The 15,846-nt window shown below is 34.6% G+C and overlaps 1 protein-coding gene across 1 annotated transcript; it reads left to right on the forward strand.

The window, feature by feature from the left end:
- Positions 1-677: 677 nt before the first annotated feature.
- LOC147410566 (lysine--tRNA ligase-like) lies at positions 678-15,129 on the forward strand. The gene is made up of 13 exons (XM_086435973.1): positions 678-819; positions 906-1,002; positions 2,404-2,489; positions 4,143-4,255; positions 4,347-4,409; positions 12,367-12,492; positions 12,595-12,829; positions 12,922-13,018; positions 13,135-13,291; positions 14,440-14,586; positions 14,671-14,739; positions 14,831-14,974; positions 15,097-15,129. The coding sequence occupies exons 1-13, from the start codon at positions 678-680 to the stop codon at positions 15,127-15,129; spliced, it is 1,509 nt and encodes a 502-aa protein (XP_086292099.1).
- Positions 15,130-15,846: the final 717 nt, after the last annotated feature.

The raw sequence follows: 15,846 nt of genomic DNA on the forward strand, positions 1-15,846 counted from the left end.
TAATATAGATATAAGGGGAAGGAAATAAAATTAATTAACTAGGATTCATATTAGGTGTGGGAGTGGTTAAAACCCAATGGGATAGTGGTAGGGTACGCTACCACTATCCAAATAATATCAAGTAACCAACTTACGTACAATAATGACTTTTCTTTAAAAATGTATGTTAATACCCCGTGAAGCGCTGTTTTATTTATCTCAATTACTCAAATTAATAAAACAAAAAGGTTTCAATATTCTGAACTAAACAAGTGTTTTCTTTTATCAAAGAGATTGATTATAAATTTCTCTTCGGTGGAGCTTAATTAAATTCATCAAATCTATCATAAGAATTCAGATTCGATTCATTTTATTATATAACTAAATTTGTCAGAAACCTGTTGTTGATCATGTTTAACATGTTGAGGGAAAACACTATATTAAAAAAAAATTATATTTCTTAGGCCTCGGATCACTATTCTAAATTTCTTAATTTCTTTTTCTCTTTGCTGCTTTCAACTTTCTCCAAGATGTGCTGAATAACCTAGCTGTGTTTCCATCAATTCTTGGAACAAACAATATTTAAACGGTTTTTAACACATTATAGGGAATGTGGTAGAACTCTTATATTTAATATTTTAATTATTGTTTTGAGTGAACTTTCTTCCCTACAGCACTATTCTGAAGGTAGACAAAAAATGATCGCAACCCAAAAAGCTGTGGGGAAAGAACTATATCCTCATAGGTACGTTATCTCAATGTCCATCTTGGAATATATCGATAAATTTGAAGGCTTGAGAAACTCAGATCATCTGGAGGATGTTAATGTCTCTTTGGCAGGTATTCAACATTACAAGTTGTCAACTCCATTGTTTTATCCATTTGTCAATTATTACTGTGGTGTTGACATCTTCACCTCATTCTAGGGAGAATCATGCATAAGCGAGCTTTCTCTTCAAAGCTCTTCTTTTATGATTTGCATGATGGTGGTATTGCAAAGGTCCAAGTCATAGTTGATGCGAGGTACCTCATTTTAATTGTTTTCCTACTTTTTTTAGCATGACTTCGTGTTTACTACATCATATTTTTCTTCAAATGTAAATTATCTTGGACTGTGTAATTAAAAATAATTTTTTTAGATCATTGTCAATGTCTTGAACCCTACCATGAATACATGGAATTGATCTTTCTGTACCATTTTTTGTTCCTATACGTAAATAGTATATCAATCTAAACTGGAGGAAGTTCCTAGAGAGAGACTCTACCCTTTTTAGAGTGAGAAAGATTTGAAGATTGCTTGGGGTGGCTCATCATCTTCGATAGGGATCAAGGAACTTCATAGCCCTTGATGGATTGTCCCCCTAACTGTGGAGGAAAAGTATCTCTAGAGGAGGTGATGATGTAGAGATCATAGCAGAAGAATTCAGGGAACGTTTGGATCGCCAAACGTCCAGGCATAAGGCCGGAGGAGTGATGGATTCAAAACTATCCAGGAAGACCCATTCTCAAATGAATACTCTGAGATAATCAATTAGGTCAATCGCTTTTCGATTGAGTTTTCCTTTTAAGGCCCGATTCATTTGTTTACCTTATTTTTAGGTGTTTTTGCTATTTTGATAATTTTTGTTTCAGTTAATAACTTTTCTTTTAGAAGTCAGAATCAGGCACTGTCTATTCTGCCTTACTTCTAGAGTTAAGTAGTTTTTATTTTCATGCTTAATATGTTTTTTTTTTTTATAAATATTTTTGGTATTTTTCTTATTTAGGCTATTTTTGTGTTTTCTAGGAATAAGACTCTTTTTCTATAAAATAGTATTGTAACTCCAATATAGAAAACAATTTTGGATTAATAAATATTATGTTTTTAGACAGTTTTCTCTTTCTTTTCCATTTGCTTGGTATTATATGTGAATCAACAAGTTTTTAATGCCCAATTATTCAGTATTCTTTTGAGAATCTAGAATCAATTGGAAGACTATTCTTCGTCTTGCATCAATTATAGTAACCCATTAAGGATACAAAATGTCTACTTATAAGAAAAAGATATGGAATGCCTTGTATCTTGTCTTAAACATACTTTAAACTTGAAAATTTTGTTTAAGACATTCGGTGTTTGGCTTAGCTCCAATGATTGGATTTAAAGAACTTGCAACATTGGCTTGAGTGAAATACCGTTGAGCATGCAATGCATTTCATTTTATTTTTTATGATCAGGGTGTCCAGATCAGTAGGCTTGACAAGTTGAGCATGCAATACATACATTGCATCATTGTATTAAGATCAACATTGACTGAGATGCTTATTCCTAAGCTGGTCTATGTTTCATACATAAATTCTTCATGAAATGGAGATGCAAGCTTGTTCGCTGTTTTTTTTTTCAATTGATTGAAGTGCTGCTAATTTAATAATTTCCTTTGTATATAGGAACTCAGATATGGATGATGCTGAATTTTCGATGATCCATTCTGGTGTGCGACAAGGTGATATTGTTGGTGTCTCTGGATTTCCAGGTTCGAAACTTAAAACATGTTATTCTCTATTCATAATTAGATGTCACAGAGGAACTTTAGTACATCCTGAACTCTTGGGATTGCTTAGATTAGCAATAGCATGAGGACTACCCAGATTTCCCTCTAAAACCTTTTAACTTTCCAATTTTATGGGTGGTTGAGTTATCTCATTTACTTTGCTTACCATTCCTGAAACTGCATCAACAACTGCTTTCATAAGAACAATAGTAGTGATATTGCTGACATATTGAAGTAGCACGGATATCGTAAATTCTCAATAATTTTGTTTTCAAAAAGTAAATTCTCCACAAATTTTGTGTGAAAGTATTAAGAGTTTAGTTGATCTCCCAGGTTATTGAATATTTCAAGAAGATTTCAAAAGTTGAAACCCATGATTTCTCAAGGGGGTTTGAAGTAAAATTAATCATCTAAAATATGGTAAACACTTCATCACAATATTGTAATGTGCAATTCAAGAAGATTTATGAATAGGGCAATTTACAAAAACGAGTACCGACAAATTGACAAATTATCAAAATGGTGCACTATTCAATTTATTTACCAAAATGATAATATACCATTTTGATAAATAAGTTATTCTACCAAAATGATAAAATTTGAAATGAACAATATTTTTCAAATTTTTGAATTTTAACATTATTTTATAATAAAAAAAGTATACATATACCCGTTTAAGTAAAAACATAGAAATATCAAGGAGATGTTAGTATGTTTGCTTTCAAGATTTACTTTATGTCAGTAGCATTGAATATTTCGATTATTAAAAGAAAAATATCACAATAAAAGAATATAGATGACAAAACAGTGACATTGCTATTTTTTAACTTAAATAGAGGATATGTATACTGTGTTATAAAACAAAGCTGAAAAGGGTATTTTGGTACAAAAATTACTAATATACATTTCAAATTTTACGAATTTGAGAAAATAACTTGTTTATCAAAATGGTAAAGGTTGTTAAATGGAGTAGTGCACCATTTTGGTAATTTTATTAATTTTCTTGTACCATTTTGGTAATTTTCTCTTAATAAATAAGAATTTAAAATCTAACTTCAGACCTATATACAAATCTCAGCCATCAATCTCAAATAACATCATTGTAATTTTTGTAATGACTAAAATAAAGGGAATTTAGTCATTATGATAAATCTTTACACAAACAATATTTTAAGTTCAGATAAACTAAAAATATGTTGTTTAATTGATAATACTACTTTCCAAAATATTTACTAACAATAAATAATATTATTAAGTTTATAAATGAGACTTCTGACAGCATACCAGTAAAGCTACTGAGTCGAGATGTATCATAAGAGAAGCATGAGATATTGTGATCCTTTAAACTATGAAATTCTCATTGTATATATCAAAATTCATCTTAGGCATTCACCTATATATATTTGACACTCAAGGATGTAATTCTTGTTTGTTCTTTTAGGAAAAATCAAAAGGTGTTTTACAGTTCTTGGAGGGAATAATTTAGCTTTGAAGTAATTTCTTTCCTGTTTTCCTAGATTGCATCTTTTAAGTTTGTTCTCTATTTCAAATCATGGGCTATCAAGGTGATAGTTTTATGTTTCATGCTCTCATTTACTTTCAATAATAGCTCATTTTTGGATATTTCTTTTACAGGTAGAAGTAAGAGAGGAGAGCTGAGTATTTTCTCAAAATCGTTCAATGTCCTAAGCCTCTGGCTCCATACAATGCCAAGGCAGAAAGTCACTCCCAGTGCAGCCAAAACACAGGTGAGCAAATAAATTATAGCAATCAGTACCACCTTAATTTCATTATTTTTTCTTTGTGTTCGAAAATAGTGATTTCTTTGCTGCTGCACAGAAAACTGATTTATGGGTCCCAGGAAGTGCTAGGAATCCTGAGGCATATATTTTGAAAGACGAGGTACCTAATATAACCAAAACATCATTGGAAAATACTCTATTAATTTATTAATGATGCTCTAAATTTAGTACTTTATCTCATCTTTTTGAATGCTTCAACGTTAATGATGAAAGCATGCGGTCTTGGTACGCGGCTGACGTGGCAAGTGCACAGAACCACACATCTTTTTCCTGTGTGTCCCGATGAAAACAATCTATGGTTCTGTGCCTTGCCACATCAGCCTCGTACCAAGACCGCGTGTGCGTCCATCACAATTCTTCAACATTAAAGATCTTAGCACGTACAGTTTTCTTCTGATTCTATATTTAGATATATAGGGAAGCAAATACACAAGTTTCATGTTAATTTCAAAGAAACGTAAATATATGCATGCTTGTCTACAAACAATATCCCCTGTGATGATGTATGTAAAACAATATATGGATGATTGTGTTTTCAGTGTTGTATTTTTTTTTGTTTTATTTGATTGGTAAGCCGGGATTAAAGGGACCCCACCCATATTAGTTTGCAAGACATAACATCCAAATATAATTGCAGCTTAATTTAGTCCTCGAGCAAGACTTGCACCAACTTCGGAGGAGCATTACACTCATCATCAATAGAAAAAAAAAAAAAAAAAGGGTTCATTACAATGACACCCTTATTAGTGTCCCTCTAATAAAATTTGAAGTCACATGATTGGAAAATACTAGATGCTTCATCGATAGTATTCACCAACTGATTATATTTCCATGATAGATTGACTGCCTCGTCTTGATAAACATCAATAAGAGGGGCAGGAGGTAGGTTAGAGGGCGGATCACTGGCATGAGCAAGAGGGTCAATCGGTCTGACTTAGTCCAATTCAACAGTAAACCCAGCCTCCATAAGTTTACCGGGGACTCGTTCCAGGATAGCAATAGGGTTCCCCTCCCCATCCAATTGGAAGGGTGGGACTCGCCCAAAACTCCCAGTGTAAGACATATTTCTGATAGGAGAAATAAGAGGACCTCCCTCCTCATCGTCCTCTTCATCCCCCTCTTCCTCATCCTCCTTGTACTGAAACCAAGTAGTCTTAAGGCCTTCATGGTAGGTCTTAGTAGAAGCTTCTTTTGCCAATTGAGAGTATTGGGGCTGCTATTGCCCCAATAATCTCTTGGTCTCAACTTCGTCTTCCTTGGCCTGAACAGCCTTAGCTGTTTCGATACCAGTCCTAAGAGAGTCTAGCTCAAGCTCCTATTGTCGTACCTTCTCTTGGAGATCAGCTAGCTCTCCGTCTTTCCGTTGTACTCTCTCTTTATAGTTGGCTAGTTCCAGTTATAGAATACCCTAGAGATCTGTCAGTTTCTAATTAGTGGCCTCCAAGTTCAAGTTGGCCTTGAAATATTGAGCCAAGCTAGCCTCCATCTCCTCTTTAACCTTTTAGGAAAATTGGCTATAACAGGCTAGTTCAACCTAGAGCAGAGTTATTTTTTCTTCATACTCCCTACTTAGAGCAGCTGCATGGTCCTCAGTTTCATGCCATTTCAAGAAGGCCAAAGTTGATGTTGGCCTACAAAGAAGAGTAAAACAGTTAAGTGAGTAAAGCATGCAAAGTAAATAATATATTAGGAAGAGTAAAGAATTACCTGGTAGAGGCCGTGGACAAACCAACCAAAGACCAGGTCGGCATTGGCCTAATCTGCAACATCCCAATCCTTGAGAGAAATGGAGTGGGAGAGCAGAGAAGCAGCAATGACAAGGTTCTTCACCCCCACAACTCTTATTGTGGACATGGTTGAAGGGAGGCTGAAAATCGTTGTACTCATTTCTGTCCTAGAAAAGGGCCTCATAACTCCTTTAGGAGAATGCAACCTCCTCTAGAGGAGTCTTAAAGAGACTGACACCCTCTTCTTTTGGAGGGGAAGGATCCCTCAAAATTTTATTGACTAATTATGTTCATTTTGCATGGTTGGAGATCAGGAATAGGGCTTGGTGGCAATATCGTTGTTCTTCCTACTGGAGTTAATATTAATCTTACTTTTACCTTACTTATGGGATAAGTAGGGGATCGAACCCAAGAAAAAGGGGGAGTAGAGTTAAGCTAAGAGAAAATTAGTTTAACCCAAATGGGATTAAAACTATTTTTCTTTGTATTTTTGAACATATTAAGATTTAAAGTTGCTAGAAAATGAACCAAAGTAAATAAAGTTGAAAGTAAGTAAACTTATGGAATTAAAGCACCATTGGAGGTGGATCTACCTAGAATATGTTAATGAGCACTTCCTAGTCTCTAACATTTTTATAACTTAATCGTAAGGGCTTGGTATTAGCTCCTTAGATCAAAAAGTTTAGTAAATGAAATCAAATTAGGGAACATAAACAAAGTAGAATTCCTTGAACTTCCTATTGCCAATTATCTACTTTAAGCATACTTTATCTTGATCTAATATAAGCATAAAGTATCTATATTAAGAACAAAAGATGCAAGAAATCTTAAAGAGAACTCATGAACATTTTAGATAAAAAAAATGCATGAAACTAGAAACGACACAAGAACTTGCTCAAGACTTTTTTAGTCTCCAATGGAGGGGAGCTTAGCCTAATGTCATCGCAAGAGAAGAAAGATAAGAGATGAAAAAACTTTTCTTCATTTCATGAAAAAACTTACAAATTCTTCTTGTTCTACTTCTTACAAAACTATTTCGCCAAGAAGAAAATAACAAAAAGATAAAAATACAAAAATATAAGAGAAAAGGCTAAGAACCTTAGATTAAAGGAGTCTTGGATAAGAGAACCAAGAGGGAAGGAGAGTTTCTTTAGAGATTGAAGCTCTATTTATACTAAAGAAAAATGTGTATAGAAGAGTCTAAAAATAGCCTCCACTTTTCTTTGCATAAAAAGACAAAAGAGAAGAACATCAGTTAAGGATTAGGACATTCCAAAGTGGGCCCAAATGCTTTTACCTTGAGATTTTGATTTCAAAATGTTGATTTCTACATAAGAAACACACGTAATTAGATTTATCTAGTAAATGAATTTATTTATGTATAATTAAGCCTAATTAACATGCAACATGATATTTCGAGTCTTATTATAATTATTACCTTAATACGGAGAAATAGGACAAAAATCAAGATAAATGTCAGGAAAACGTGCATATAATTCAATGTTTCGAGATACTCATCAGGATTTTGTTCCTTAATGGCGTATGAGCTCTGTCCTGCCTGAGTCTGAATCTCCTCAAGATGCCCAGTAAGGACAATAACAACTACAACAGTAGCAACAGTAACAACAACAACCATAGTAGAGGTAAAAGCAGAAGTAGGAGCGACCTTCTCCCCACGCATTAAAGCTAGTTGGCCTGCTTCTCTAGTGAGGATGGAGCCTCGAGAGGCAAGAATCTTTTTCTTCTTCTTCTTGGCTGGGTTAGTGGGAGGAGTAGCCTTGATGGCAGTAGAACATGAGAAAAGGAACTCCGAGAGGTTAATGTTCAAGGCGTTGAATGACCCTCGCAGAATTGGAGATGAAGGAAGATCGGACATAGAAGCCAAGGAAAGATCAATATCTTCCATGATCTATTCAACCTAACCAAAGAAAGCCTGACCAGATAAGACTTGTCGTGTAGGAAGTTGAAAAGGAGCAAAAGTAAGGGGGGAAGGATCAAGATCTTCCAAGATCGGCTCGACTTGATCAAAAGAGACTCGTCGTGCAAGTGGCCGAGGCAAAATTGAAAAGAAGTCTTCCACCGCCACCCCCTTAACAGCTCTGGTTTGGAGGTCCACTACTACTAGCCCCTGGTCTTTGGATGCTCTGTGCTATTCTTTCCTAGCCTCAATAGCATAAATGATAGAGGAATCTTTGAAAAGAAAAAAAAAAGTAAAAGTTAGAAGCAGATTAAGTTGCAAACAGAACAGTGAATCGAGACACAACTAGAAACCTAAAGTCGGTATTACCTTAGAAGGTCTGAGGGATTCTAAGTCCCTCATGAAGAATGCCAAGGGTGAACTCCCAGTTCCCAGAAATAAATAGGGGGTCCTTGTACTACCTTTTGTCAGTACTAGGGAGAGAAGGAGCCAGTACCACCATTGCGTTCTTGGAGGATAGCGAATAATACCTTGGGCGTTAGGAGATGGCTTTTAGATTGTATCTGGAGAGAAAGTTATTGGGAGTTATGCATATCTTCTCCACAATCTCTACCGGACGGTAGAAGTTCCCAGACATTTGGCTTAGGGTCCGATTTATCTTACCCAACACCTGCCTAAGGAAGGGAGAAAGGAAAACTAAGACCAGCCTTAATTTTGTTGGTGTAGACCAAGATTTCTCCCTGATGGTATTCGCCAAGGTTGTTAGGGTCATCACTGAGACAAAGACACGCAGTGGCAAAGATGTTGAGTCTCCGCCAAAGTTGGGTTAAGCTAGTAGCCATTGAGAAAGTAAATTTGCAAAAAAGAGAAGACAAAGAAAGAAGATTACCTTAGTCTGAAAGATGTAAGAGTAACAGTGAAGTAGAAAGAAAGAAATAGAGAATTTTTTGTAGAATGTAGAGAGACAAAATCACATAGTTATAACATAGTAAGAGGAAGAACAGGCGTTAAGTCTCCTATTTATAAATAATAAGTAAAAGAGTACAGACGCCAGAGGGGGCAGCCTAAGGCGAACCTAAACGTTGTAGTTTAGGGGTAGTGCAGGTGGTAGTAGGGCACGTGGACAGACACATATGAAGAGTGATCCATCTTAACAATCAGAGATGATTTAAAACGACGTTGAATTAAATGCATCAATTCGTAAAGAACATAAGTAATTATAGAGAATCAAGGCCACCAATGAGAAAGTAAATATGTGTCTCGATAAGACAGAGAGACTTCACGTCTCCTCCTTGAGGGGGGTAATTGTAGAGGGAAATAACTACTCAATTATTTGAGTCATACACGTGTCCAAGCCGATTAAGTGGTACCACGTGCAGATCGGCATAAGGGGCGTTACCCTTCAGTAGGGCAGGTCAAAGTAGAAACCTCCCTAGTCTAGCTAGAAGGGCAGCATAGCACTAAATGAGACCTAGTCTGACAAGTAAGGCAGACCTAATCATAGAATATCCCTAATAGTGATATGCGCATGTCAATCCCAGAAATCTCTACAATATAGTATGACCAATCCAGAAGATCCTCTTTTCGATTTTGGATCCATGGAATTAAGGGATTCCCCAGGATCACCGCCCAGGAAAGGGGGAAACCCTGATTTGCAGCAAGGGTCCATAAATATCACAGTAAGCATAGAAGAATGGATCTTTTAGTAGATTGGAGGTCTAACTAGTTCTTTAGACTATTCTTCTGCTTCTCTAACTTGAGCGTCAAAGAGATTTTGACAAGTACCACGTCGGCATGAGGAGGGAGGTGATAGGAATGACTTTGAATCAGTGAGGCAGAGTCCATCAGCATTGTCAACCAGATTCTAACCGTACAATTGATATTATCGAGCCACTCCAAGCAACCTCTCAGACTTTTTCTTTCTAGAAAAAAAAAACTTAGATCTTCTCTCTTATGAAATAGGATTATCACTGTTTGACTAAACTTATGAAATAGGATTCACAACTTTTTCCACTTAAGAAAAATAAAACCAAAACAAAAGTTTCCACACATTATTTTGAAAAATATCCTACAATACATACAATATATTCATATAAATATAATTTCTTAGGTTTTTATGGTTTCTCCATGGTACATGACTTATAAAATAGGGTTCTTGTGAGTCCCCCATAAAATCTAACAAGTTGTAAAATACAACCAAGCGTTACGTTCAAAACCTCTATTTACTACAGTATAATGCATAATATATACATATGGGAACGGATCAAAGGACATATGAAAAAACATATGTAAACTCTATTTAACATTAATAAATTTTCAAAATATGGGTTAGAAGTTTCGGATTGAGCTGATTTTTTGTGAGGATGATCTCTATGATGGGAAGATCATCCACAAAAGAAATCAGTCAAATCTGAAACTTCTAACCCCATTAAAAGTGATTTAGAATGTGGACCGTCGATTTTTTGCCAATTTTTGCCAATAATTTGTAAATCACTTTTGATGGATTTAGAAGTTTCAGATTGAGCTGATTTTTTGTGAGGATGATCTTCTCATCATAGTGACCATCCTCGCAAAAATCAGCTCAATCCAAAACCTCAAACCCGTATTTTGAAAAACCATTGTTTTTACATATGCGCCATGAACCACCCCCTATATATATATATGGGGAGCGTTTGGAGGCTCTAAAGAAAGCCAAACATTGTGCCAAACATTTTTCAAACACATGGGTTACAAGTGTCGGAATGGGCTGATTTTTTTTAAGGATGATCTCTATGATGAGGAGATCATCCTTACCAAAAATCAGCTCATTCTGAATTTTCTAACACTAGTTTACAAGTTGAAGAATCGTGGACCATCCAATTTTAAGTGATCATCCTCACCAAAAATCGGCCCATCTGAAACTTCTAACCCATACATTGGAAAAATGTTTGGCTCTCTTTAGAATCTCCGAACGCCAACCTATATATATATATACATGGGGGCGGATCATGGGATATATGTAAAAACAATGATTTTTCAAAATATAGGTTAGAGGTTTTGGATTGAACTGATATTTTGTGAGGATGGTCACTATGATGAGAAGATCATCCCAGAAAAAACTAGCTCAATTTGAAACTTCAAAGTCCATCAAAAGTGATTTAAAATTATTGGTAAAAAATCGACGGTCCACATTCTAAATCACTTTTGATGGGGTTAGAAGTTCGGATTGGACTGATTTTTTTAAGATGATCTTCTCATCATCGAGATCATCCTCACAAAAAATCAGCTCAATCCGAAACTTGTAACCCATATTTTTAAAAATTATTTTTATTACATTGTTTCTACATATGTCCCATGATCCGTCCTCTATACATACATATATATATAGGGGGTGGTTCAAGGGACATATGTAAAAACAATGGTTTTTCAAAATATGGGTTAGAGGTTTTAGATTGAGTTGAGTTTTTGTGAGGATGGTCACTGTGATGAGAAGATCATCCTTACAAAAAATCAGTTTAATCGAAAACTTCTAAATCCATCAAAAGTGATTTACAAATTATTGAAAAAAATTGGCAAAAAATCGACGGTCCACATTCTAAATCACTTTTAATGGGGTTAGAAGTTTCAGATTGGATTGATTTTTTTTTCAGATGATCTACCCATCATAGAGATCACCCTCACAAAAAATCAGCTCAATCCAAAACTTCTAACCCATATTTTGAAAATTTATTAATGTTACATTGTTTTTACATATGTTTTTTCACATGTCCCTTGATCCTGACCCATATATATATATATATATATATATATATATAAGTTTTGGAATGGGCTGATTTTTGGTGAGGATGATCTCTATGATGAGGGGATCATACTCACAAAAAAATCAGCCAATTCCAAAACATTTAACCCCATCAAAAGTTGATTACAAAAATTGAACGGTCCACGATTCTTCAACTTGTAAAGTAGGGTTAGAAGTTTTGGAATGAGCTGATTTTGGGTGAGGATGATCTCTTCACCGTAGAGATCATCCTCACAAAAAATCATCTCAATCCAATACTTCTAACCCCTGTTTTGAAGAATGTTTGGCACAATGTTTGACTCTCTTTAGGGCCTCCGAACGCTTCCATATATATATATATATATATATATATATATATATATATAATAGATGCAATATTGAGTTAAATATAGCTGCAAATGTTATAATAGATGTATATGTTGGTGTTTTTGGCTTTTAAAAATTGCCATTTTAGACACCTAACACCTGTTTTAGATACCAATATAAGGTTTATCGCAATTGCGTGTGGACTGGTGCATGTTTCAGATTTTCAATTCATACTCCCTCATCTGACCTAGAAAATAAGTGTATCAACATAATTTATTTTTCTCCCCTTTTTATGGAAACATAAGTTGTTTACTTTTGTTTTTAATAGGGAATACGATATCGTCAGCGTTATTTGGATTTGATATTGAATCCGGAGGTTGGAGAAATATTCAAGACCCGAAGTAAGATTATTTATTATATAAGAAGTTTCCTTAACAAACTTGATTTCTTGGAGGTTTGACCCTAGTCCTTGCTTGTCTTTTCGATCTGATGCTATCAATTGTTTTGAAATCTTATTTTCTTTTCCTTTCACTACTAATTTAGTTCTCGACATTAGGTGGAAACACCCATATTGAACGTAAATGCGTGTGGGTCGCCCTTTGGCGTTGACCCAAAACTTTATCTCAGGCAGCTGGTTGTAGCTCTAGGACAATGGAAACGTGTCTATGAGATTGGAAAACAATTCAGAAACATTGAAGAGAATAATAATCCCCAGATCACTACATGTGAATTTTATATGGCTTTTGCAGATTACAATGACTTGATGGTGCTCATTGAGCAAATGTTAAGTGGTAAGGGGTACATTCTTTTTTGTATAATTGGCTATTACTACAAATTTAGGATGACTTTTCTGGATTTTTACAATGTAATTCAATTAAAACAGGCATGGTCAAGGACATAACAGGTGGTTATAAAATTAAATATCACGCAAACGGGTATGACAAGGATCCAATTGAGATTGACTTTAGTCCTCCTTTCAGGTTTGCAACAATTTATTTTATGAGCAACTCAAAGTTACATTTTAGTTAAGCTTCATAATTTTTGCTAAGTATTAGTTTCTGTTGAAAATAAATTATCTATTTCTCCAACTTTGCAGAAGGATCAACAAGATAGACGAGTTGGAAAAGTTGGCGAACCTTACTATACCTAATGATCTTTCAAGTGACGTAGCCAACAAGTATTTGATGGACGCATGCTCGAAGTTTGATATCAAATGCAAACCTTCTTACACAACAGAGCAGTTGTTGAATAAGGTGAGTCCTTGTTCCACTTTGGATCCTTAATGATAATGAATTTTAGAAGCATAATTATGATCATGTGCTATAATCCTCTATATATCAGCAAGCAAGTGTGTTAAATATAAAAAATAGGCATACAAACATCAATCTCACGTTTGGAAGATTAAAAAAATTAAAAAAATCACCCTTTGCACATTTCTTATCCATGGAAGAGAGAGATTAACATGTACAACTCTTAACATGTTGGATGTTTATTTTATTTACACCAAAGATTACCAGAAAGAAAAAAAAAATATTAAAAACGAGAGATTAACAGTTTCCTCTATTCATGGATGTTTTGTTTGCAACAAATATTACGTAATGTTATGGCATGAAATTACGTAATGTTATTGTACTCCAAGGACAAACTTAATTAAGCAAGGGATAATTACAAAAAAGTGATCAACTTTTGAAGAATTTACAATTCCGGCTCACTGTTCATTTTAATTACCAAAACGGGAACGATAACAAATTCGGAGACTTTTAAAGTGACAATTTTGCAGGTTTAAAGTGACTAATTGGAAATAGTCACTTTAAACCTGCGATATAGTCACTTTAAAGCTGCCGAACTCCTGACCGTTCTGAATTCCTTTTAATGAAAACGTAATCGTTCATGTTTTGGTAATTAAAATGAACAGTGAGCCAGAATTGTTAATAACTCATTTTCCTCTCACAAAATAGTAATTCACCCAAAAAACAATGTCTAGTAAAGATTTTCTATAGGAAACAATGTTATACAAAAGTGAATGTGTTGGTATGTGCGGAACTTTAGATTTTGATGCGGTTCATTCAATGCAAGGAAATTTGGAATATTACTAGCTTGAAAGAGTAAATTAACATTGAAAATTTTCCCATTTCACCTTGTGTATTGTGGATTGATGCACCATGCTAACAATTGCTCTAATAGTGTGACTGAATTATGTTGAAGTAAGAACCATCTCATAACAAAGTAGGTTATGTATTCTATATTTTAGTTCTCAGTTACAGAGTAAAGTATCAAATTCCGCATAAATATCTGACATGGTGCCTAAAAGCAATACAATTGGAGAAAACTTTGTTGCATCTGAATTCATCTGTTTATGTTATGTTCAATGTAAAAATGTGATTATTTTTTTCAACTGCAGCTTGTTGAGCATTTCTTGGAAGAGACGTGTACAAATCCTACCTTGATCATTGACCATCCAGAGATAATGAGCGACACTATGGCAAAGTGGCATAGATCAAAACCAGGCTTGACTGAGAGCTTTGAATTATTCATCAACAAGCATAGAGTATGATTCTATTTATTCATAGCTTAGAGATTTCCTTTTTCGTTTAATTTGGTATTTCATTTATCACTAATTTGAATTGGTCAGGTTTGTCATGCATTTACCGAATTGAATGATCTTGCAGTTCTAGGTGAGCGAATAGCAAAAGATCTCAAGGTATCTTTATCATTAATTATATGCTAATGGTCTGATCATAGGAAATATTCCATGGGATATTTGCTTAACTAAACTGGTGATGTTGTTTCAGAAAGAACAATTAAGCAATGATCAAGTAATGGCTTTTTATAAGACATTTTGCACAGCTCTGGAGTATGGCTTGCCCCCGAGTGCTGGTTGTGGATTGGGGATTGACGATCTTACGATGCTATTGACAGATTCACAGAATATCAAGGTCGGATATGGATCTTTTCATATTAGTTATGTACTATTAATAATGGTTGGAAATTTTACTTTTCTTAATCAATTTTTCCTTATACCATGAATCATTCCTAGTGGTATTATTATTCGGTGCAGGAAGTTATTCTCTTTCCAGCCATGAAGCTTTAAGATATGGGTCATCTTTCTAAGGTGCAGATTTAACATATGAGGTGTGTAATATTTTCATGTAATTTAACTATTTGCAACAAAAAAAATTTAAAACTAAGATGAACATATTACCGACTAAATTCCATTTTCTTCTAGCTACTTAAGAAGTTGATAGGCTTTAAGATGGTTCCATGCTGGAAATGGACAATTTATTATTGAACATGGTTCAAGTTCGAATACGTAATGTTGTTGGCGGTGTCTTCTTTAGTTCTTTTCATGCATTATTATCTGATTACAACTTAATTGTTCGGGTAGATTGTTTCTTCAACAATTCTTGTCAGTTTTTTTCAGAGGAAAACTTTATTCTACAGTAGACGGGTGGCCCAAGGGTGTTTCCAGTAATCATTTGATTCTATAACGCAGAAGCTAGAGAAAGGATAGTAAAATGGTTTGTCTTGAGAAAATGTAATTTGGATTAATATATACGGGGTTTGATTAGTTGTGAGAGCATTGTGATCCAAAAGAAATTAAAGTTTTCCATGTATATGGTGGAAAAATATTCTCTAGACTGAGATTTTCCAAGATCCAAAAAAAAAAAACCTACAAACAGTGGGTTCTCTTTCAATTATTTTCTTACAAAATTCATTTTCTTAAAAAGAAATTGTTTTCCCTACAATCACATTCCCACTATGTCTCCCTTTGTCATCAACTATGATTCTCTTTGGGATCCCTTATGTT

The sequence above is a fragment of the Akebia trifoliata genome, chromosome 1, assembly GCF_017979445.1.
Source record: "Akebia trifoliata isolate Shusen 1 chromosome 1, ASM1797944v1, whole genome shotgun sequence".
NCBI lineage: Eukaryota > Viridiplantae > Streptophyta > Magnoliopsida > Ranunculales > Lardizabalaceae > Akebia > Akebia trifoliata.